The 24,923-nt window shown below is 44.6% G+C and overlaps 1 protein-coding gene across 6 annotated transcripts in view; it reads right to left on the bottom strand.

The window, feature by feature from the left end:
• Positions 1 to 1,931: 1,931 nt before the first annotated feature.
• Positions 1,932 to 24,923, bottom strand: part of OTULINL (OTU deubiquitinase with linear linkage specificity like) — a 29,041-nt gene continuing 6,049 nt past the window's right edge. For 4 of the 6 annotated variants that reach the window (XM_009635131.2, XM_035890680.1, XM_035890681.1 and 1 more), the window contains 7 exons: positions 13,639 to 13,798; positions 13,499 to 13,530; positions 13,296 to 13,387; positions 9,685 to 9,834; positions 8,762 to 8,890; positions 5,162 to 5,434; positions 1,932 to 3,992 (listed from right to left, as the gene is read on the bottom strand). In XM_009635131.2, the coding sequence (XP_009633426.1) occupies positions 3,813 to 3,992; positions 5,162 to 5,434; positions 8,762 to 8,890; positions 9,685 to 9,834; positions 13,296 to 13,387; positions 13,499 to 13,530; positions 13,639 to 13,718 (936 nt within the window). In that variant the 5' untranslated portion in view covers positions 13,719 to 13,798 and the 3' untranslated portion in view covers positions 1,932 to 3,812. Of the gene's footprint in view, positions 3,993 to 5,161; positions 5,435 to 8,761; positions 8,891 to 9,684; positions 9,835 to 13,295; positions 13,388 to 13,498; positions 13,531 to 13,638; positions 13,799 to 14,759; positions 17,594 to 24,417; positions 24,639 to 24,923 lie in introns of those variants that run through there. The other 2 variants (XM_035890682.1, XM_035890679.1) reach the window with 2 other exon arrangements.

The following is a 24,923-nucleotide window of genomic DNA, read 5'->3' on the forward strand; positions in this document are numbered from 1 at the left end:
CCCCGCTAGGTACATCACCTCCTGTCTCTGGGCCATGTGGGTTTCCTTGGGAAGTTTCAGACAAATCTCTGAAAAAGCCTCTGCAAGGCTGCCTGTTGCACCCCTGGCCAAGATCCGGTTTGGAGTAACACGGCACAGGGTGCTGTGAAGAGGAACGAATGCCACTTAGCGAGGCAGTAGCACCCCTCCAGCCCCAGCTGCTATGCCAGGCCCCTCTCCCAACTGATTTCAAGGGATCTTCAAAGACCCGTATCCTGCCCTCTCACAAAACCAGACCCACCATGGAAGGAGTTTCTCTCCTCCCAGGGAGGCCTTTGAGCACCCCGAAACCCTCACAAGCCTAGAGGGAAGGTCCAGAGCTTCTGTGGCACCGAAATCCCAACTTTACCTTTGCTTCAGAATCAGGAGCTTTTCAGAAAAACGAAGACTCCAAAGCATGTTTGTACTGCACTGGCACTAACATTGGCAGGGACGCAGGTGGCACTGCTGTAATACTACTTAAGTACAGCGGGAAATCCAGCCACTGGCGAAAAAAACTGTGAAGGTATTTTCTGTGCTTTGAAGAGAATGGATGTATCTGTATTTTTCTGGATAACTGAACTAATTTGAAATCACACATATTCCTTAAATGTGTGCTTTAGGTAAATTACAGACTGCATTTGAAAACTATTTCCTAGACGTTAAACTCAATACCCTGAGACTAAGCAGGTAGACTTCCCGGTAACGAACAACTGCACTGGGTGGTTTTTAATTTGCTTCAACTTAGTAGCCACAATCTAGTCAAGAAGCAATTTCAGCATTAGGGTAGAAGAATTGAGATTGCCAGTATTTTGCTTGAAGTTAAGAACAAATATGGATCGTGGCTCATTCGTATATTTTTACATGCAATTTTTAAAGAAGATTACATTCAGAAACAAGGTCTTTTTCTTCAGCTGCTCTTAACACACGTTTTCAAGTTTGGGGAAAAATCCAAACCCATGGCTGAGGTTTCAGTATTTTTTCTTTTTCTTGCTCGACTAGCAGCAATACATAATAAACACATCCTGACTTGAAACTTTAGATGCTGGCAACACTGCATTTAAAAAAACTTGGTAATGACTGCATGCTTCTGGATTGGTACAGCAAGCTTGTCCACACCACTGATTGGAAAAGATGCTGTACCACCTGTCACTTCCATAGCATCAGTTAGTTCCAGGCACACTTTATTCAGGATTATTTTCTTTTAAATGTATTTTTCTTTTATAGATATATACACACACATATATATGTATATACATTTCTTTATATGTAAAAATACATGGGGTTTGCTTTATACATATGTAAAATATTTTATCAGAGAACCTGATGAAAACTCAAGAGCAGCCCCAAATCTGTCTCAGTGTTCCTTAAGATGCTGCGTAGAGCGCGCTCTGCATTTATCTCTAAGACTTGCAGTTATCCTCACCTGAAGTTCCTCTTTCTTCACATGCCATTTCTGCTCCCGTCGTCATTCAGCTGGCACCTCCGACATCTGATAAGCCAGCAGATCTGTTTCAACATGTCCTTCCTGGATTCTTAGGACAAAATTAATCTCACTTAACTTCAGACATCTAGAGCAGAGAGATTTACGCCAATCGCTGCCAGCTCCCACTGCAGTTAGTGAGAAGAGCCAGACCCTTCTGGAGACCCACTCCTCTAACTAACTGCGTGCCACGGCCCTCCAAGGACAGAACAGAAAGCCCACAGGGACCTAGTTCAGATGCAAACATCCAAACTGGTGAGATAAATTCTACTGTCTGTGTTAGGTCTTTACTAACCCCCTTCTATTAATATGCTCAAGATTACAAAAATGTACATTTTGACAATTTAACACTTTCAGCTGTATTTTGTATTCCTATTCATAAAAAATATGCAAACCATTAAAAAAACCACTATAAAACTACATCTTTTTTTTGGTATGTTTGCTTGTGCCAAAACAAGAATAAAATACAGACAAGATTATTGATAGCTGTAAATGTTACAGTTGATGCAAAATAGATAACAATACCTTATTCTCAGGCATTACAACATTTCCCCGTGCGGAGCAGAACCAAGTCTAAATTATTTAATTCAGTGAAAAAAAGTTTAATAAATAATTTCATATGCAGGTTTTCATGAGATGAAATTATTACATGTATCAAGCCTTCTGAATTAAAAGCTACCAAGTATTGAAAAAAACTGAACTCAGAAAAACTTTCAGGAAACAAAACTGGTTTAATACAGAATTCAGGTGTTTGTGTTTATAAATATATATACATATACATACAAGTAAAAGGATCGTAAGGGATAAAATTGCTTTCCTTTACACAAAGGAACAGAAAGGTCTCTGTGCACTGCAAGCATTACCATTTAGCTGCCTGGTGCAACTGCTTTAGCTCCTGCAGGCCCTGTTCACATTTTTGTTACTGGCTTGTATTTTCTTCTGTAGGAGTTCAAAACCAAACCTGGCGGTCTCCAGAGCATAAGGAAAAGAAAGGCTTTGCCTCTTCATAAACCCCCACTTTTTTCAATACAACCGTATACCTATGGGACTGTACGATTTCCGCAAGTATCTTGCAAGATCTGCTGTGTCATTTTAATATTTGTTCAAATTAAGGTCCCTCATTTTAGAAATATCAAACCACAATTGATTCTTTTAGAAGAGAGAACTGGGCAAAATGTTCCACGGAATAAAGTAAATCTCATTTAGTTGTCCCAGACAGACTGCTTCAAACACAGCAGTCTAAACTAAAGATAGCAATCTTATGCAGAGATTAATATGTACACAGAGGATAAAACATGCATACACGCTGCTAAATGTACATAATGCATAGAAAATTAATATTTTCTGAAAAGGCAGTGTTTGTGACTGTATTCTGTGCACAGCTTTCTCAGATGAATTGCAAAGGAAATCTTGGTGTCTCTTGGCAGGCAAAGTTGAAATCAGCCCTTAAAGGATTTACAAGTTGACAAAAACCATAGGCAGCTACCGGATCTAACACTCTTGCATGTTACTTAGTAATATTGCCCTTTTTAGGTTTGGGAAAGCTCATGCACACCCCTCAGTTATAAAGTAGATCTTCCATTCACTGGCACAGTATTCTTTTTTGGGGGGTGGGGTTGTTTTTTGTGTTCCCCCCATGTAACATGTCTTAAGCTTCAGATATGGGTGCTGAGTGCAGCCAGCCTAATTTCAGGTGTCTGAAGTAAGCACAACCCGTGGCTGCTTGCTCTGCCCATCCCTGGAGGGAGGTGTTCCAGCAATGGGGGGAAGCCACGTGCGTGATTCGAGGCAGCTATGGAGAGGCCCCAGTTTACCTCCTCCCATCCCGGGTAGCCCCAAGTCAATGCAAGCTCAACAGCCCGGAACACTGTGGGACCCCAGAGTTGCTGCCTGTGTGATTCGTTCCCCCCTACCTAGAGACGGACGAGGGAAGAGCAGTAATTCCTTTAGGAACTTGAGTTTAACCCATCCAGAGATGTCAGGGTAAACCCTTAGGCTAACAGTGGAAAACCCAGCATTACCTTTGCCGCCTTTGTCATGCAGTCTAAGCTTTTTTGTCTGACAACCCTCAAATATGACATTTTTCCCCCTGACAGTATAGCAAAATATTTTCTGGTTTTTATGGCTGACTGATGGTGAATTGAGCTGTAATGGGAAAGCAAAATGTTTACACAATAAACCTATAAATCATTTTGTAATCATTAGCAAGCATTCTCAGAATCTTACTGCTGCCAATTAGAAACCTAGTTCACTGGAACTGGTCACTCACTATATTATACAAAGGCAAAAAAAAAAAGAAGTCATCGGTCCTTCACGTTCTGAAAAGGGGGATGTGATAGTAGCGGTCGTCCTCGGTCAGGAGAGAAATCTCATTCCACTCCCTTCGGTATTCATCTGGATAGTTTACTTGAAATTCCTCAGTATTAAACCTATGCAGTCTGTAAACTCTGATCTTTACTTCAAGTAAGTATCCAAGAAGACACAGTTCAACCTAAAGATGAAAGAAGTCTGTCAGACTTTTATTTCTAGACTTAAAAAACTAAACCAAAGATAATCCAAGTTAAGGCAAGTCACCTAGCTTCAAAACAGTAGACGAGGAATAAAAGGGGCCCTTTTGTAAGCATAGTAAGAAAATTAAAAATTAGGAGGGTATTCTCAATATTCCAGCAGGCCTTCCACTGCTCTCTTGCATGTAGAGGATATTCTGGTTATTGCTTGACACTTTGGAAACGTCCCTCTTCCACCGGACACAATACGTAACCTGTTCCCAAAAACAAGCTCACACAGCTTAGTGGGGAGCATGAAGGGATGAGCTACTATGAAAAGATGGATATACCTTGAAAAACGGGAAGCCTGCCACCTTGTGATCACTGGCTACATGAGGGAAACATAATAGTAAAAGGAAAAATGTCTTTCTACTTCATGTATATGAAATTTGAGAACTGGAATCTTCATTGACACTTCTTGCAAAGGCTTGTTTAATCTGGAAAAATGCTTTGGAAAAAGCTCATATCCTTGGGCACAGCCAGAGAGAGTAGAACTTGTCGAGTTATAGTCAAACGGCTCCTGAAGGTGACTGCTACATGTAACACTTGACTTGATAAATGAAAGGGATCACAAAAAATAATTTCACCCATTGGAAGGTGAAAACTATTTGCAGAGTGGAAGTGTGAAGCTTAGATGTCAGTACTTATCTCCTCACTAAATACAAAATTGAAAAAAAAAATCTGAACATATACAGGTGAACAATTAATAGAGTTCTCATTACCTGCTCAGACATTAGATTTAATGGGAACCAAAGAGAGGGGGGGAAAAATAATTGATGACAAAGGGTTTGGCATGGTGGAACAGATAGGAAAAGCGAAACAACAGGTCAAATCTGCATAATCTAAAATTATTGTACATATCAAAGTTATTGTTCTAAACTATGTATCACTGATAGCTTGCAGCATTTATTTCTGGCCCAGCAAGAAAACTGCCCACCCCATTTTACTCTACTACGCTTTTTTCCTTGGAATACAAATTAGTATCCTCAGTCCACTTCCCCACATCCCAAAGGAAAAATATGAGCCAGCCATCAGAGATGATGTATGATACGTTCACCTAATCACATCAGAGATGGAATTAGTTTTGTGATGTGTATTTCATTTATATCATTACCTGGTCTAGGCAAAGAGAGTCACCTATGGAGTTCAGATGATTCATCATGAAACTCAAAGGATCAGATGAAGAATCACGAGCAAGGAGAAGGCTAAAAAGGTTGTGTATGGGTTCTTCCCTGCTCTTTATCTGCTCATAGGCTTCAACAACTTCGTAGAGCATGATGAATTTTATGGCCTCATATAGTTTGTGCTCCTTGCTCTCATCAGAAAAGAGTGTATTGCACATGTTTCCTCTTTCTTCATGATCTTTGGTAGCACTTATTTCAGTCCACTGGAAAGCACACAGAAGAATATTAATCCACTTATTAAGAATTCTATTTAATATGAAAGATTTCAAAACAGGAACAATTGCCAGTCTGTACTATACCATTATTGTGGCCAAATGGTGGTGCAAAAAAGCAGGTGGCTCTTTGGGATCTGCAGTGAAATTTGAAGCCTTATGCATTTCAGTTTTCATTTATCCAGCCAAACCTATTTGTTACAGACAGCTCCAAGCATCTGGATGCTAATGATACTCTATGAGAAATCAAATGTAATTCCCCTGTACAAAAGCCACTCTCCATCACCATAGAAAATCCAGGTACCGCTGTCAGTAAAGAGTCTTGACGGGAGCATCAACCACCAAAAGGACCTCAGAAAGTTACAGGAAATCTGTGTGGGCGCGTCAGCCGTATACACTAGGCCATAAGCAATGGTTAGATTAAGTGATGACTCCTGACCTGGTTTTAACTTACAGTTTCCAAAATTCAGTGAATTTCCTCTATAGTACCCTTAAAGTTAAAGTTATCCTAGCTTGAACTCCTTAGAAGCTGAGCCCAATTCAGAAGCATGTCAATTAAAAGGAACCTGTACAAACTGGACAAGCCAGCACGGTATTGTGAGGTGTACACGTCTGTATGTATGTCTTTAGTGCGTTCTGCTTCATGAGGTCAAGATAAGTTGGCTGCACAAGAAGGGACATGACACAGACATGCACAGGACATGGAATGGGATAGGAATTTTTCATTCTGCTTACAACTCCTGAGCTCTCCATTGCTCTAGTGGGGTGAAAAGCCAGTGCTCACACCCAGAAAATGGGCCGTCCATGAGACAGTGTTGGACTGGGCATCAAATCAGAAAGCTGAAAGCACCCAGTCCTGTACACAGTGGCTAAAAAGTGTCAGCTGGAATGGAGAGGTTTTTTTGGGATCACAATAAGAGACGATGCTCAATGACTGGGATTCAAATGAATTTCAGTTAATTCTGTGCTTGTATCATTTATATGTTGAAATGGCCATAAACTGCAAATTGCAACAACAAAAATCTAATTTACCTGTGAATACTAAATCGAGAAACAGATCCCCCACCTCCTCATGCATTCCTGAGGACTTTCCTTACAGGTTAAAAATGGGACCAAGTGGATGAACCACTACTGCCCCTTTGCCAGAGGACCTCTACTACCTAAGTGGAAAGCCTGTCCTGAGTGTGAAGCACCTACATGGCCCAGGCACGACAGCATCTGCAGGCAGCAGCCCACAAGATGGTGATGGAACTGGAAAGGGCAGCAGAGGGGCAAATGTCCCCAGCTTACCCAACAACCAGGAACACTTCTGTAGCTTGGTCAATGGAGGCAAGTCTGGAGTGAGGCCCAGACTCGTAAGTCTGGGGTACGTAGCAAGCCTCTTGGGGGGAAGAGGAGGAAAGCGTGCAGGTATATGACTAATACTCCTTGAAAGGCTTGAAATACCTTTGGCAGTGACCACTCCCCACCACCCCTGTGTCTTTAAACCATAGCTGGAGCAGACGTGGGCATCTGTAAGTCTCAGACACTAAGTACTATTTACTAAATCTGGCTATCCAAACTCTGTGGAAGCATACAACGCTTCCTAGAGTATCAGCTGAATAAAGAACTAAGTACACAGTTAAGCACAGCAGAACCCAAACTCCCAGTGCTGGCTTCTTAGCACTTTTCACACTACTAAATGTACCATAAAACCCTGTTAGTGAAAACTGGCAAAAATCCCTATCAGTGGCCAAACAGCATCTTTATAAAAAATTAAATAAAGTTGGGAGCTAGACCTCATGCCCAGTAAGAGCACAAAGTGTAATACAGCTGCTTTGCAACAATTTGTTAATGGTACGGAATTGTCTGCCGTGTGGACTTGAATCTTTTTTTCTGTACAAACTTACAAAGGACTACAAGAAGACAAAAATAAATGCCTAACAACCCAACAGAGGCAAACGCAAAGAGTGACCAGAACAAAATGGTAACTGCAGGCAAGAACCACCGGGCACATCTCAAGAAGACAGGCAGCTGTCACTGTGGCACAGCAAGGTTGCAGGCAAGGGATGAGGACCAGATCCCTATTTTAATTCCCTCTTTTTATTACTAATGCTTTGTTTCTAGAGCTAAATCAGTCTATTTGTGGTTGGTTGTTTTTCTTTAAGTAACAATTACTATCATTGAAAATAAGGTTTAAAACTACAGAGTTGTGGCTCATATACACAGGGCCACATAAAAGAAACTAGCTTAAATGCGTACCAGTAAAATAAGCTGCTGTGGCTGTGGCAAGACAACCCAGAACCATAAGCCGTATCACAGAATAAAAAAATGACAGTTTGAGGTCTGATACCCTGGATAACGGATGCCTTCAGAGAAGCATTTCAACCTAATCTTGGCCAAAACCCTGGAGTCCAGCAAATACCAATACCCACTTGATGGTTGCGACCTGGGAGAACATGCAAAGCAACTGCCTGGCAGGAGGAAGATGGGGAGGAGAGGGGTGGTGGCGGCGTGCTAGGAACGGTTGGTGGCAAAGCAAACGGGAGCGGACCACAGCTGACCCAACTGCAGACATGCAGAAACCCCAGGGGAGCCTGAAGAAGGTGCGAGGTCTTGTCAGGCCAAATTTTTCTCTCTGTTTCAAAAGGCTTTGGGGCTACCAAAACTCCTGAAGTTTTAAATATGTAAGTAAGAGTTATGCTTCTGGTTGCGAACGCAGGCAATGTGGCTCTGCTGAGCAGAAGGGGCAGTGAGGCTGACAGGTCTTTGTAATCAAGTGCTTCAGGTTACAGAGAGGAATTGTAGTAAAACTGGATAAATACAGTATTTCACCAAGAGAGAAGCAGAGGAAAGACCATAGTTTGAGAAGAAAATACACTGTTTGTTTGTTCTGTCCCTTTTGGGGAGGGAATCTGGGAGGATCTCATACGGCATGTTGGTATTTTTAACCAAAATGATGAGGTGCTGTAGGGACCGCTTGATGGCAAGGGCAACTAACCATGCAGCAGCTAACAGCTGTGGGGAGGATGGCCTCCCTAACTTTCAGGAGAACCCCTAGTATTTAACCTAGTAGATCCCCAAAAGCTGGATTCCCCTGCAGGAGAGGCGATGGCCTGCCCAGCAGCTCAGCGCTGTGAATCAGAGAATCATAGCATGGTTTGGGTTGGAAGGGACCTTCAGAGGTCATCTAGCCCAACCCCCCTGCAGTGAGCAGGGACATGAACCTGGGAGGGAGGCTGACTGCCACAGAAATATGTAACAAGAAGCAGTTCCCTAACGCTGTCTCAACTCATTTCTCAGTGCTTTTATTCCCCCAGCCATTTCCTAAATACTCACGTTTGTCTTTAATGTCTCCATACATTTGCGCAATTTACCAAAGGCATTGGGACCCATGTACCTTTCTGGCCCAAAACTGTATTGCTGAATCCAGTTGCAACCCTGAGAATATAAAAGCTTTTCAGGGAGCTGGGGGAAAAAACAAAAAGCTAATTAAGCAGAGATTGTAACCATAGCAAGAAGTAGAATATAAAGTTATATAAACTTGTCTACACACATTTTAATTTACAACGTGGTTGTGTCCTCTGATTGTACAGTTCAAACAACATAAAAATGGGCTTCAGAACAACTCAAGTATTAAGAAGGAGGCTCCGCTTGACTGCCAAGTCCTTAAGAAACTTTTAAAACAGGGCCAGCCAAAAAAGAAGAAAACATGCTCTCAGCAAAATATATAACCTGCACTCTGGAAAAGCTGGGTACGTCTGAACTCTGTGCATTTTTTAGGATTACAGGCACCTTCCAGCTTGCGCACGCATCCTCACAGGCAGCAGCTATGGCTCCCCACCTCCCCGCTGCTGTCTCCTTCGGAGCCCCTGGAGCCCAGGGCAGGATTCCTGCGGCTCCAGCAGATGCTCAGCAGCTCCCAAGTGAGGCACTGGGCTTTGCACGGATGTGGATGAGGAGGACTCAGATATCCTTTTGTGTTAAGCGAGGGACATCTAGCAGGGCAGCAGTAACGTTTATCCATACACTTTTTTTTTTATTTTTTTCCCATTTAGACTCACATTCACTTCGGTACATTTAGATCAGGAACACTTTTTCAAGTAAGTGTAGCTCAAAGAGTTTGAAAAACCTTCTCTTTAAATTCTGATAACAATTCTCCTCTACTTCCATATCCCACCTGTCAGTTTTCACATTGAACAAAGCTTCCTTCTGCAGTGCAAGGTCACCTGAACCACATTCATCTAGGAAATGGATTTTACCTTTAATATATCTCTCTCCTTCATCCATGATGGAAAAGGAATGCCTTGGCTGAATATCTGAAAAAGCACTGCTCTTAGTACACAATAGTTGTCCCTCCTGACTTGCCGCAGATATTTGATATGATAGCTCCAAAACAATTCTTCATATGCCTAGAAAAAGACAAAAAAAAAATTAGCAATAAACATTTTAAATCTCAGACCAAACCATGTTGAACTGTAGTCTGATTCCAAACTACTCATAAGAGGGGGTTAGAAGAAAGAGCAAGTATATTTATAAGTTTTATATATACAAAAATGTTCAGACTTCATAGGTTTTGTAAACACCTTACACTGGCACTGCCCCATAGGAGTGATTCTGCACTCTCTCCAAACCCAGCAACTTCCTCCAGTCTCTGCACTGCTGCCAGTGTAAACACTCACAGGGTCAACCAAAGCACAACAGATGGGTGAAGACTTCTTCGCCATAATAGCTTTAACCCCGACTGCTTCACAGCATGTGCCAAGACGTGGGATGGAGCAGTAAAAGGGCAGGAACAAGCATCTGGAGGAGACTCCTTTTGGCAGGAACATCTTCCCGCACTGACCCGAATCCATCATGCAGTGGTGACCTAAGCAGATCTGGTGGCTCTGTGCTGACGCGGATGGCCCTTCATCCAGCTACACCCACCCTGCATTTCCTCTGCATTACCTCTGGCTCTCATCTGAGCCCTTGGTGAGACAGTTCAGATCAATAAACTAGCAGAGAATTAGAAAAGAGGACTCTACAGTTCCACAGGCTGCTGCCTCAGTCTCCCAGTTTGCTTCCTGAAGGGCGCAAGCAGACGGTCTCAATTCCTAGTCCTCTTCCACCTCAGTTGCTTCCTCACCCCAGCCCAACACCACTTCTCAGCTGCAGTCTCCCCTACTCTTACTTTGCGTTGGCTGTGATAGTAAGCCTACTGAATTCACCCAGCTGGGGGAGCTTCCTGCTGCTTCATCACGCTTGGGTGGCTCAGAGAAGCGTCCTTCAGGATGACTGGCTCCATCAGCTCACCAGCCTGGTGGACCGCATCCAATGGAAGATGTAAGAGCCAGCACAAATGAGAGAGAGGGACTGCTTAGCGAGAATGCAGTGAGGAAGAGGGAGAGACGAGACAAGCAAGGGGCTGCCCCTTTTGGGGACAGCAAGCAGGCTAGGCTGGCTCAGGATCTCATGAGACCTCATACTAAAATGTGCTCCTTACTGTGGTAACTTCTACGTGATCTAACCAGCCATCCACCCACTGCCCTAAATAACGGAGTCTCCTTTTCAGCTCTGACCACCTAGAATGGATTTTCTGAAAGGCTTGTTGCCCTGTATCTTTTTTGCAAATTTATTAAAAGTATTGCAATCTTCTTTTTACTTGTTCCTCCAAATCACTTCTGGCCTTGCTGTGTGTTGTTCTGAGCACTTTTGGCATTGCTGCGTTCCTGCATTTAAGCTGGTGAAGTTGGATCCTTTCTCTTTTCATCATTTGGACACAACTCCAGCTTTTTGAAAGATACCTTCTTTTCTCTCATAACTCCCTTATGCTGCTGTTTAGCCTTGTCAGCTTCATTTTGCCCTTTATTAAGTCCTCCTTGTTATGCATTTGCTCTGTGATTCCATGACCTAAAGCTATATATATATATATATATGTCAAATACACTGACCGTATATATTCAGGACTCTTAGCTGGTTTTAGCTTCTTTTTAACATACTTCCTTGTTTTTATGTAGTTTCCCTTTCTGAAGGTGGATGCAACTGTGGTTTTTTGGGCTTTTTGCCTTGTTGTTCTTGCACACAAGTACGTGCCATCTCCTGTTCCAGAGAACAGCCACAGAAATTAGAAAGCAACATTTTGAGGCAGGTCCTGTGCGCTGATCAGGACCAAGGCAAGGGCTGCTTCCTTTCCTAAAGGCTCCTTGAAAAGCCAATCCATGGAATGGTCACTGGCGGCACCCTGAAGTTCAGCCCCACCACTGTTGCCAGTGCAGATGGCTAGCTGGTGTCTCTCATTGCTGCTGCAGCTCCTGCCCCCTCTGCCTTTTTGTTCTCTCTCAGCATCTCATGGGCAGTGTTCCCACTGCCATCAGATCACCAGAAATATGGACCCAGTGCTACATTTGTCTGAAATGCCTCACCATGAGGACACCAGGATATAACATCTCAGTTTGCCGATCCACTGGATTTGACTCTAACCTGGTTTTAAGATACTTACTATGCTACCACCGGTACGGCTGCTTCAGCTGTAAGTTTTATGGGAAAAGTAAAAATCCAGCCCATGGTCTCTGAGCCTACCTTGGTGACCAAGGCTTAACACAGTTGAAACAGAGCACCATAAAACACATGTTTGCTCTTCTTTGCTCCCGAGGCCCGTCCCTATCACAGGTTAGCATACTGTAGGGCTGCTCCAACTTCAAGCACTGGTCAGGGCCCTTCAGAGGGCATGGCTGCTCCTGCCGTGCCCCCCTGCCATGCTGCCTCCATTAATGGCCACCAAGACATAGCTGCCAACAGCCCAGTGCACCGGCAATAACATACGTCCTTTGTGGGAAGTGCAGGGGCCATTTCTGCCTATCGGGTGTAAGCACGTACACGCAATGTACAGAACTGAAAAACACGTTGGTGAGCTGACAGAAAACAGCATATCTAGTGTTGGTGAACCATGAATTTAGGAAGTCCTTGGCTTGGGAGTTCAGCTATCCATGACCCAAAGCACAGTTCAGTGCAGCTGAACTCCATCCCCTTGACTCACAGTTACGAAGAAAACTTACTAAGCTGCAAGAAACTATTATCTCAGCTAAAATGATACAAGGTAAGAGAAATAAAAATCCAGGGAGAAGTATAAATATTAAGATAGTCACAGCTAGCAGCTCAAAGATACAAGAGGGAAAAAAAGAGAAGAAAAAAAATCCCCCACAAAAAGCCTCACATGGAAAAGAATAAAAACCATAGAAGAAAACAAAAAAAAAAGATAATCAGAAAAGAGCAGCACCAAGGATTAGCCGATGCCCACAAGCAGCAGCAGCAGCAGCAGCTACCACCTCCCCATGCAGCCCAGGGCTGTCTCCAGCCACCCCTCAGGGGCTCATCGGGGTGCCGAGGATGACGAGGACATAAGCTGTGAGATTAGTAGCTTGTTCGTCCTAGCTACGTGCCATATGAGGCAGTGGGAGCTGCCGGGGGTAGTTAACCTGCGTGCATCCTGCTTGCGGTGCCTCGTGCTGGGGAAGAGGCCGGTGCAGAAGAGCCTTGGCCACACAGCGCCTGGGGTTTTTTTACCTTAAATTGAAGGCTGGCCAAGAGACAGCACCTAAGACCAAGTTATTTGGGCTATAGCACTGGGGATGATTTTTCCTACTAAAGCCGCTGCGTGGGTCGCTGGTGCTACAGGGGGAATTTGGAGAAGGTGCAAGACCAAAACCTGATCTACACTTTGACCAGCTCTGCTGCAGCCTTTATTTAGACCCGTGTTCATGCTGTCCCTTTTGCTTTTCACTTGACCAGCAGGCTCTGGTAGCTGCAGCAGCTGCTTGCCTAGGAGTGCTATTCCTTCCCCAGGTACTTCTGCTCCCCTGTCCTCATGCAGAGATTAAAATTTGAATCTTACCTCCCTCATGAGTTTGGCCTGCTTTGTTTCTCCTTTCCATTCTCTCGCACTATAACCAAGTAGATCAACTTCGGTCAGCACACTGAGATTCCCTAAATCGAGATCAATTCACAGATTAGTTACCTTCTGCTGTTCCTCATCCAAAGGGGTAGTTGTGGGGAGGGGGGGGATTAATGAATATGGAATGACAACAAAAAGATTACTTATGAGCTTTCTCTGAAGGTAGTTGCTGCACCTGAAATCCAAATGATAAAACAGATGTCAAAGAGGAGTTGTCAAAGGTTGGTATCTACTGAAATAAGCATCAACGTGGAAGATTAAGGTCTGCATAATAAAAGCCTACCGTTTCAGTAGCTGTGCTAAAAAGCCATACAGCCTTCTGCAATACCAAAAAACAGCAACAAGGAAAGACATGCTTAGCATTAGCTGCGCCTTCACTTTTTGCCACACGAGACGCAAGGATTGTTTGGTGGCTGTTGTCCAGGAATGCACCTCATACCTTCCTAAAATAGGGATAAAAAGAGGGAAAAAAATCGTGTCACTCTTTTGCAATACTTGTTTCTATTTGTTTTCTTACAAAAAGAAAAATCATTCACGTACAATACCACTCGAAACACAAAACTTGAGATGTAAATGACAAGTGTATTTTTAAATACGTAATATATATTATTTATATACTGAGTTTTCAGGTTTCTAGGGTTTTGGGTGTACGTGGTTCACATTTCCAAGCTGTCCTCTACACAGCAAAGGCTGGATATATAGTTACAAGGGAGTCACAGGAAGACTGATACCAAAGCAACTGTTCAAAAACAAAAACAAATTTATTTATTTTTTTGCTTCAGGATGTACTGATCCAGAGACCTGTACCGTCATTACTTTGTCACGAAGCCAAAGTTTTAAAGACCAGGTGTTCCTGGGAGTTGTAGTCTATAAATGGGCCATATAAAGCAATATTAGCTGACTAAGCATCATATGACTTCCCGGGGAATTAAAGGAAAGTTCCTGCCTCAATTTGGGTAAATTTAGGGTCAATTTAAAACTCTGGAGAAAGCTCCTCCCCAGGGATTTGATAGAAAGCTCAGGAAATCATTGCAAAGGGGGTGCACTCTCACTGTTACTTCACAGACCTAACCAGGACACATTTCTGACGCTCCCCTGGCATCACAGGCAGGGTTAGGGAAGGATTTGGTTGTCTGTTATTGATAAGGAAACCTAGAACTGAGAGAGGGCCTGGAGACTGAATAGTTGACAAAGGCGGAATCCGCTCCCTGAGCAAGAAATTTATCCTCTGGCTGAAATTTAAGTATAGGAAATTCCCAGAGTTTATGATCAACAGCTGATCTATTATGAACTTATTTATTGATTTAGTACAAGGCTTTAAGAGAACTCAACTTTTTATGAAGGCTTCCCCAAAGAAGGCTGAAAAGATCCCTCTCCAGGGAGCCGACAGAGGGAATTACTCACTCAGCATAGTTTTATGTCAGTTGAACTTCTGCCCCTCCTGGCCTTAACGGGAAATTTAAGAGGGGCTTAAGTTTTTCCAAGCCACTTAAGCCCATGCACTGTGGACAAGTATCCAGGCAAAGAGTTACGTGTGAATCCCAACCTCGGCCATGAGGTAAAGAGCTAGGCGTACACTTTTACAAGCATTGCTGATATTTGGCCTTTTCCAGTACTCTGTTGTCTGAAGAAGCTTTATTACAGGATGTCAAGTGCAAGTTGTCCAGAGGCAAGAGCCAGACCTCATCTCTCCCGTGAACAAAAAGCAGGGTAAGAGCTGTAAATGACAAGGTGTTAATAAACTTTAAAGAGGTAATAGGGGAAGCTTTTGGGGTGCTGGTTCTCCTTTACACAAAACCTGTGCTGCTGTGAACGCTTTTCATACAAGACAAAGGAGAGGTGAGGTCTTCTGTCAGCTTCTACTCCTCAGCGTCCCTGGCACGACCGGGGCTCACGCCTGCAGGCTCCAAGTACGAAAAACCAAGACGCGCACTCACGGGCAACCAAAAAGACCGAAAATCTGAAGCTGCAGGAAACGTTTATTACTGCTGCCAAGTGACAAACAGCGAAACATCAGCTGTAAGGTTTGAAAATGGCATAGCTCATGGAGACACCGGGACATACACAGACACACACCTACTGCTGATGGATACCAATAGGCACGTTCTCAAGAAGCACCCAAGTTGCTACCTAGAGAACCGGCCACTGAGAATTCGCAACAGACAACAGTCCTGGCAGAATCAAGCCACCGCAATTCTTTCCTCTCTCTTCTTTAGGATAAAGGCATCAGCATTGAAAAAGCCTCGGTAGGCTGTAAATAACTGAATCTAGAAGGGAACCTGAGGGCTTACAAATGTTGTTCAGCCCAAGGATCAGTGAGTATTTTGGATTTACATTGTCATGCTGTTGTACGAAAACAAATGATGATTCAAATGAAACTCGTTAACAGCAATTTAAACATACAGTATTAAAAGGAAGATGCAGCAGGCTTTCATTTTGTTACTTAAAATGACTGTATGGGCCCTCTTTTGATTTTGAACAAACTGGGACTACAAAGAGTGAGAGCTGGCCCATCTGTTAATATGAGATACTTTGCTTTATGGAGTACCAGAAATACAAACGAATGCAAACTTTTTTCCTTTACCCCTTTCACAGGCAAAAAGATGAGAAGTCTGCATCAGCTTTTAAGCTGAATCAAGCAATCTTTTGAAAAAGCTTTTGATGGTATTAATCCCGAAAAAAACCTACTGGAGTCCAGCAGACCCCCTTTCAAGGCATATGGTTAACAGGAGCATGAGCGACTCTTCTTCAGGGAGTGCTGGGAAGCACTGGCTTACTGATTTCCATCAAAAACACAAATCGAGAACGAGATAAGCAAATATTGCTCATCCATTTTTATTTAATATGGGGGATTTATAAGTAGGTATTTCCCTAATAAAACACTTAATGGGAGATGGGAAAACCTGCAAACAAGTGATTTTCAGTACTTTTGCTACACTTGCAATACAGCATACCCTGGACTTGATAAACTTTCCCTCCTGTCATGGGAAAGCTGCTGTTTGAACAGCACTTTGCGATTCAGTTGCTACTTTCTGTGCTTATGTCACACCTAGAAATGTAATTACATCTTTTTATTCAAGTAAATGACATTTAGAAGTGGCAATTGGATCGCAAAGTGCTGCTGGCAAAAATACATCACGAACAAGACACGAATTAAAGAAGGGGGCAGTTTAAAATAGATCTCTCCACACCCCCCCCCGCCCCCTCAGAAATTCTTCAGAAACCGAAGAGCAATTGAATTAATAAGGCAGGGGTGGGGGGAGTAAAATAAACCCACGGATTTTTAAACCCAACCCATTCCCTGGGATGCAGACACAATTCGTCCTGGGCCTCAGGGGACAGCATCAACCCCCCCAGCATTGCGAGCAGCTGCTGGGCTCACGTCCTCCTGAAGACCGACCGTGGCCAGCACTGCAAGCATCTCCCACGCAGGAGGGAGCCCTGGGACTTCTAACACTGCTCCTAGCAGAAATTTGGAGGAACAGAGGTTGAACAGCGCTGAAGGAGGGGCTGATAGCAGTGTTTATCTTACAGTGCAAGCAGTACGCCGTGTTTTCTTTTCTTGTCACATCATCGACTTCCTGCTAGCGCCAAACTTTAAGCTTTTACCCCCCACACAAAGTCACCACGAGAGACATGCAGAAGAAAAAAAAAAAACACAACAAAAAAACCCCAAAATAAAAAAGGCCAGAAAAAAGATGAGTAAGAGACATACATCTGCAACATCTGCTTCTTTCACAAATAACTCAAGAAGAGTCTTTAAAGGATTAGCCCCACATGTGACTCCCTCACAGCTTTTTTGGAGGCTGCCACCTTGAAAATGTGTAACTGATGAAATGCAAAATGTAAGGGATCAGCCTGGGAACTAGCAGGCAGCCCTGTACGCAGCGCTGAAGCATGACTCAACATTCCAGCATGTCTGATGGCACCTTCACCCTTCTATTTTTTTCCTCCCTCCCTGTAAGAAGGCCATCAGGTAGGTAACATCGAGTGTCTTCCAAAATTAAAAGCTGACCGTGTGACTTCTTTTCAGGACATCCCTCTTCATGGTCTTTTTGGTACTGAAGGCAGGACACAGCACTTGTTACCATGAAGTGGCCACATCTCATACTCCCGTCACACAGCACTACGTTCCTAGTTCCCAAAAAGCAGGAATCCCCTCCCTTAAATGAGGGAGGCAGAATTTGGGATCCCTCTGTTCCAACCGTTCTGCTGCCCACCCGTACCCCTCCTTCTCCCTCCTCTCTCTCTTGGATCCAGAGCTAGGGAGGGAGACCCCTCAACTGGAGGTGCGAGGCTTGGCACGGAGGTCCAAGTCTGCCTGCATCCAGTTGGTGTCTGCGGAGCTCTCTTGGCAGTCTCACGTCGCTTTTTTTTCCAGACTACGTAGTACCGGTACCGAGGTACGTTACAAAAGAGGCTAGGTCCCTCTTTTAAGGGAAAAGAAGCAAACTTATCCTCGTAGAGCAGGCATCAGCGTAATGCACAGATGCGCACATCTGTACATCCACCTCAACAGACAAAAAGCAATTAATTATACAAGTTCTATACCTACAATAGATTACACCCCATAACAGTTTATAAGAGAGAAACGTGCCTTTTGAAGTAGTGCCAAGTGATTACAAAGTCTTTGATTTCCCAGTTTATTATCAGTGCCACACCAAAAAAAATAGGAAAAACTGCTGAAAACAAAACAGATCAAACACATACCAAGACATGTGGGAAGCGCTGCTTAATTCAGTAACTATTTCATTACGAAACCCTTCCTTCACAGAGCAAAGCAATGTCAACTTGTTAAGCAAATCTTCATCTGTTCTAACGTAAACAACTAGGGATGAGGATCTCTACTTGGTGTAAGAAGAAAAAGAGAATAATTTACAGGCAAAGATGGCAATCATCAGTCACTTACGAGAAGTTCAACCATGTCTGCTGATCAGACCTCAACTTCTACTCCAAAAGAGTAACAAACCAGAATCCCAGCCCCAAACCGTAACTCGAATCATGCCATTACCTAGGAAAGAGAACGCTTCCAGTAGCACTGAGGCCCACCACCTGCCAGAAAGGCTTTATTTGCACAGCTCTCCTGCAGGAGTCCCAGGTGCTCTCTCAGCCCTTGCCCCCCTTCTGGAAAGATCTTTCAGGAAAAATAGAGCAGAAAGGCTGGCAGCCTTCTCTGGACTCCCTGATCGGACCCAAACTGCTGCAGTAAACGTTACCTATCCAGCCGTGACACTTCTTTATTCCTACTCTGTAGCAACAGGCGTAACGCGCTCTTACCTACTATCATCTGATTATCTAAAATATACGCTATTAGAGTTACCTTTACAAAACCAATTTCATCTATATAATCAAGATATTAATGTGTGCCCTAGCCTGCACATACCATTTCTCTCCCTCCAAATGCCTACAACAACAAAAGGAAAGTTTGGTTCTTCATCTCCTGTATAATTCAGCTTCCTCTTTAAAGCACAGGGTGCTTCATCCAGGACCTTCAGATGAATAAAGCTCAGCTACACTTCCATTTACATAAGAAAAAATGTGAGAAGCCTTCCGAGATCTACAGTCTGGAGCAATATATGAAAAGCATTTCGTGACATAAAACCCAAGTATCTCATTAAAGCTCTTATTCCTCTTCCTCTCTTATGAGCGAAAAATAATGAAAAAATAAAACCACCTCCTTTTAAAGAAGAAGCCTCTGTGATGACTTTTTTTTTTAATGTGGAAAAAATCCATCCTCATCCACAATTGCTATTTAATGCCTGTACACTTCAAACAGAACTTACGTAAATGCACTAAATGTATTATTTGAAGGAAGCCCACTCTAAGGATCCTTATCACGCCTGCTGCTGAGCTGCATGTTGAGTCATCCCTAATGCCGCTCATGTTTGTTTCTGGTTTATCTATTTGCAAACACAACTCTCAAAATGCCTTTTATAATTCTTTTTTTTTTCCTGTGCTGAATCCAAACTGACACAGTAAAGGAAGTATTTTCCTCCTGAGCATCTTCTTACGCTTAAGTTCAGCTGAAATGCTTAGTGGTATAAATACCTTGGGTTTTTCTGCTGATTTGTCTAGATAACCGAAACATTGGTTACGGGGGGGAAAAAAAAAATGTTGAAGTCTTAGCCATAAGAATTCTTTTCCCCCTCCTTTTTTTAAATCTTGTTTGCAAGACAGCATGGGACTGGTACTCACAGCCCATCCAAGGACGCGCAGTCATTAGGGGCTAACGAGGCTGGCTGGGGCCCCAGGCAGCATCCCACCAGGGCTCCCCGGGCAGAGGTCCAGCAGGCTGCGGCAGCAGAGGTGGGAAGAGCCCCCGGCCCCGCCCACCCCAGGGCAGCAGGACCTTCTCCAGCCTGCCGCCTGTCCGCCTGAAGGAAGGGACTGGAGGGCTCTGCGACTCCAGCAAGGGGTGAAGCAGCGGCCGCCAGGCTGGCACCGGAGGAGGGATGCAAGCGGCAAAGTAGAGGAGCCCCCCAGCTTGGCAGACGAGGAGGGGTGAAAGACACCTGGATGGAGGAAAGGGGAATGTCAACAGGAACCCGCAAGGGAGAGATCCCAATGTGAGCAGCAGAGAGGAAAACAAGCTGCTTATTGGACTCTTACTGGCACTTACTGGCTGCTTATTAACAGCGCTCCTAGGACAAAACACCCCTCGGGCAGCCCCGGGTGAGTCCCCAGCCCCTCATCGGTCACCAGCCAGCACATTCCTGAACAGTGGCTTGACACTTGAGGGGTCCTTTGCTGAAATGCCATAGCCCACGGGAGAAAGCAGCAAGAAATGCCTGCCAACGCTGTAGGCATGTGCTGCAGGACAGTCCAAGCAGTTCTAAGTTTCCACCTGCCCATAAACAGTTATCCCAAGTGATGGATGGGAAAAGAGCAGCATCGAGTAACCCACGGCAAACAAACAAAGATGAACTCATCTGAGGTTGTTTACTGTCTAAGCAGCATCAGTCACAGCTGCCGATTCTTACAGGCGGTGCCTACGACTGCCGTCAGGGAAAGACCCTGCTTTGAAAGCCAGCCCCCTGTGACCAGGTCACATCCGTACAGCGCACTCGTCGTTCCCATCTCCGTACAGGGTCCCACCGCTGTACCCGCATGACACAGATTTTACATCTGTCTTCAGAGCACAGACCTCTCCCAAAGCGACCCAGACTCGGCGTGCAGTGAAGTGCCATGCAGAGTTCTGGGGTTTTTCATACAGGTTAATAATCGTGTATCATTTATGGTTAATAATCACAAATAATTCACATCTCCTGGTGGTGCGTCAGATCACAAAGCCTGTGCTTTCCTGCTAGGTAGGTGCGGAGGTTGCTCCAGCTGTGTTACTGGCTTGCTTGGGAGTTTTACTTCTCTCTCTCCCCCTTTCCAAGACGGGTTAGAAGTGGAAGGGAAAGGCAACAGAAAGCAAAATATCAAAGCCATCACTCTGAATGCCACTGGCAGAAATTGGTCTTGCGCCTCTCTCTCCCTGCCTCTCAACGTCCAGCCTGATGAAAGTCAAAACTTCAGCTTTATTCTGCCAAGCTAATGCTGTTAGGGGGCAGCCCTGTAAGGGGAGCAGCCGGGGTGTTTAAACCCTGCTCTCTCTTCGTCTTTTTAAGGGCAACAGTTTCAAACTGGCATTTTTGAATTAGCACACGCACATAGGAGTCCTCTGCCTTTTCCTGAGAGTGCATTACCAGGCACTTCTTGCCTAAAATCTTAAGCAAAAAAGGCATGTTGGAAGGTAAAACTGACTGCATCAGGATAACTTACATTTCAGTCACTACCACTCAGTGCAATACCAAAGCGTAATACCAGAGCTAGTACAAACATTTCAGAAAAACATGATTCAAGAACCCAGAATATTCTGCGTGGAAGCTCTCTGTTTGTAAAAACACAATATTATTATTGTTAATGCACATTTGGATGCCAAGAGAAGCTTCAAGCGAAGCGCTCCAGACATGAGTCGCAGGGACCAAGAGACCATGGTTCCCTGACACCTCTGCATTTGCATTAACTGCCTAAAAACTGGGCAGTTATGTGGCAAGGTCTACATGAGATACAAATTATGCAGCCCTGTAAAATATGGTGAAGTGTGACCCTGCATATCAAGCTCTTCTTGAAGGGCTGGTGCTTGGCAGAGGCACAACTTAGTTTCACTTGTAAACTACGAAAATGGAATACGGAGTCCTGGCCAGTTTCTAGCCTTGCAACCCGGTGGTGTCATTTTTAAAGACCTACAATGGTATGAAATCCCCTGTTTTTAAGACCTCAGCCTTTGGCAAGCATGTCACAGCTGAAATCCGTGCACAGGAAGTGACACAAAATGGGATGAGGAGTGAAGGACAGCGAAGACGCCCGCGGGTCGCTCTCGGACAACCGCGGCAGGCACACGGACGGCGCGGAGCCACGCTGAGAGTGAAACAGGGGGAGACCGGTAGAATGCCTCTTTGCCATGCAGACAGACCTGAAACAAGTGTTTAAGCTTGCAGAAAGACTGATTTTGCGCAAACTCGGCAATTAAAACCTTGCCAGCGTCTCCCCGGTGGCATCTGACCTGCGGGCAGCGCCAAGCACCTTGCCATGGTGCTTCTTCGTCGCACAGACGGTAGGGCAGGCTTGGTGACAGCCAAAGCCCCACGCACACCGCGCCGCATCAAGGCACTAGTTTGACGCCAAGGCACACACGTCCCACGTTCATAGCACCGTTCACCCAACGTGGCCACCCTGCCCTGGAAACACAGGTGCTAAACACTCAAAAAATCTGTAAAATCTCGGTGATGTATTATGGACAAGGAACCTGAGACGGGGGTCTTGCCCAAGACCACCTGCAGAGCTAGCGGCAGGACTAGAGCCTGAACATATACAGCCACATCATCCCATATTTTTAGCCTTCCACCGTAACGCGATGTGGCTCAAACAAGACACCACCACTCTTCTGCTCAGCCCACAGCCTTCTCCTCAGAGAAATGTTTGTTGAAAGAAATGCCTGGGCAGCACAAGTTGCCTTCCTAGCCACATCTCTCTGCACAGGTATGTGGTGTAAGTGGCATCTGTCCCCACCGGTGACATGGGGACAGGAGCTGGAGACACACCTCCTCACTCCGTCAGGAGCTTCCAGCACCTCCACACAGGCTACAGAGAAGTCCTGAGGATGCCAAAAATGTGCAGTATCGCTCCTCAGCAGTGAAAAAAATGGGAAGAAGCTACAGAGACAGAATAAGGCTGAAAAGAAACTAAAAGCTACTGACTTAAAAATTTTTCACAGAATTCGTGAAGTAGCCTGCAGCAGTTTTGGAGTATTTTACAGCGTGTTTGCCTTCACTGGAGCCTTCTCAAGAAGTGGACAGTAACACCCTTATCTCTTTTTTCCCCTCACTTACGCTGGGGCAGAACTTGGACATGATTTTATATGATCAGGCAACAGACAACCCAACCATGAGTTATACCATTCATGGGGAAAAAAACCCAGACTTTCCATCAAACCAAACTTATTTTAATATACAAACTAAACTCCCTCCTGCGCCTCAGAACTCGTACAAGATCTCTAGCTACAAACCCTGCTCTTAAAACTGTCGTTGACCACTTTTCCATAGCTGTGGCTGAAGTACACGAGTCCTGACAGTTTTCCATCATGAAACACTGACGTTTTAGTTAATAAACAGGTATTTCTCTGTCTTTCTGGAAGGCACGACAACGATCCCCGGTGCTGCAACCACGCACAGAGGAACTGGTGTTTGCCAGGCCGGGGATCCCAGCAATGGAGCATTTGGGCAAAGTTCCCCGCTGCTGTTACGTGCTGGCACCACGCCGGCTGTTATCAACCCCGGAGCACACACATCATTAGAATAGGACTAATGTGGCCCAATAGTAATTAAAAAAAAAAAACCAGTAATAATTTCACAGCCTAAACCAAGAGAAAATGAAGAAGCTCCTGAAGGTAAACTTTATACAAGTCTAATCGCACCCACAAATCTAGTTATGCAAGTGTAATGAAAGCAGCATAATTATACAACCTTTTGACTCCTGACTGGTTATTCCCTCATGTTTTCAAACCAAGTAAATTAGAAGCATACTCATCTCCCCTAGTACAGTTTGGCACCCACGGTTCAGCTGCATGGGGTCAGGAGGTTCAGCACAGAGGTATTTCTGAAATCTCAGACTCATCTGCCTGGGTAATCATGCAAGGTCAATCATCTTCAGATATTAAGCTCAAGAAAAACTGCAGGCATCACTGAAAACCCCTTTAATGTTTGTTGTTATATTGTCAGTAGACAGGATATGAGGATTTAACCTGAAAGTTGTATCTAAAAAACAAGGTGGGCAGAAAGTCCTGATGCTGAACGGGACATCCATACCATCTAGTCAGGCAACCTGGTCCAAAAAGTTAAACAAAGGGAAAAAACTTATATCCCAATGGCAGAAATCCTCAGAACTACAAAAATTAAATAATTTTTTTTCAGAATTTGAAATCCAAAAGCAGATAGTTACCCGTAAAAGCACTTACACTGAATATGCTGACCAGTGTTTTAATGCTGCTTTGCCCTTGAAAATCAATTCTAACGCAAGGGTGTTAGGCACCTGGTAGTGTTTTGTATAGATATGCAAAATCGCAGCTTTTCCTCTTGCTGTATGTTATCCCCTTCAATGTCTAATTCAATTATTTGTCCAGCAGCGAAGAAGTAAAATTCTTAGAGGAGCAAACTTCAGTGACTACGAGGACGTTTTCTGAGCTTTAAGACCAAGATGGGTCATTTCTCCCTGTTTCACACGCTTTGCCTCGCTGTTTCATCACCTGCAGAGCCTGGAGCGGGCCGAAGGATGGAAGCGGGCATAACTGTACCTGCGCACCTCGGCCACAGAGGCATTGGCGCCACGCTAGCTTAAAACTCACTTACTGAACACCACAGAAATCTGGTTGTTTCTCCACTGCAGAAAATGAAAGTAGAAGCAGAACACAATTTGCACAGCTCCTCCAAAAAGCAAACCGGTTGGCTAGCGTGAAAGGCGGTGCAAAATGCGAGCTGGACCGGTAACCATCAAAGCAGAAACGTATCCTAAAACCTACAGCAGAAGAGCAGGCTGGCAGGGCACCGGCATCTTCAACCTAAAAGACTGCTTCACAGGGACATCAGAGGTGCACGACACCGGGAGCGACGTGCAGCTGGCGAGCAGATCAGGAGGAGGGGTGCGTGTCCATCTTCCCAAATCACGTGCTCATTTCTGATCCCCTTTTTCCTAAACCTTCGCCTTTCTGATGGGGAACAGAAGCCAGCCTGCAACGTTTAAATTCAGATTCCGCACAGGGAAAAAAAAAAACCAAAAACCAACCAACAAACAAACAAAACAAAAAACCAAAAAAACCCCCAAATCCAAACAACAACAACAAAAAAACCCCAAACCCAAACGAATAGCAAAACCCGAGCGCACGCCTGTTGTGAAGGTGGCAGGGGTGGGTGGTTGAGACCCACCCCGACCCCCACGCACGTTCGCGCCGAGAGCACGGGGCGCCCCGCATGCACCAGTTCCCAACCGGAACCCAAGCTCACCCCAAATGCACACCGCTCCCCCGCA

Source organism: Egretta garzetta, unplaced genomic scaffold (genome assembly GCF_000687185.1).
Source record: "Egretta garzetta isolate BGI_Z169 unplaced genomic scaffold, ASM68718v1 scaffold413, whole genome shotgun sequence".
Classification (NCBI taxonomy): Eukaryota; Metazoa; Chordata; class Aves; order Pelecaniformes; family Ardeidae; genus Egretta; species Egretta garzetta.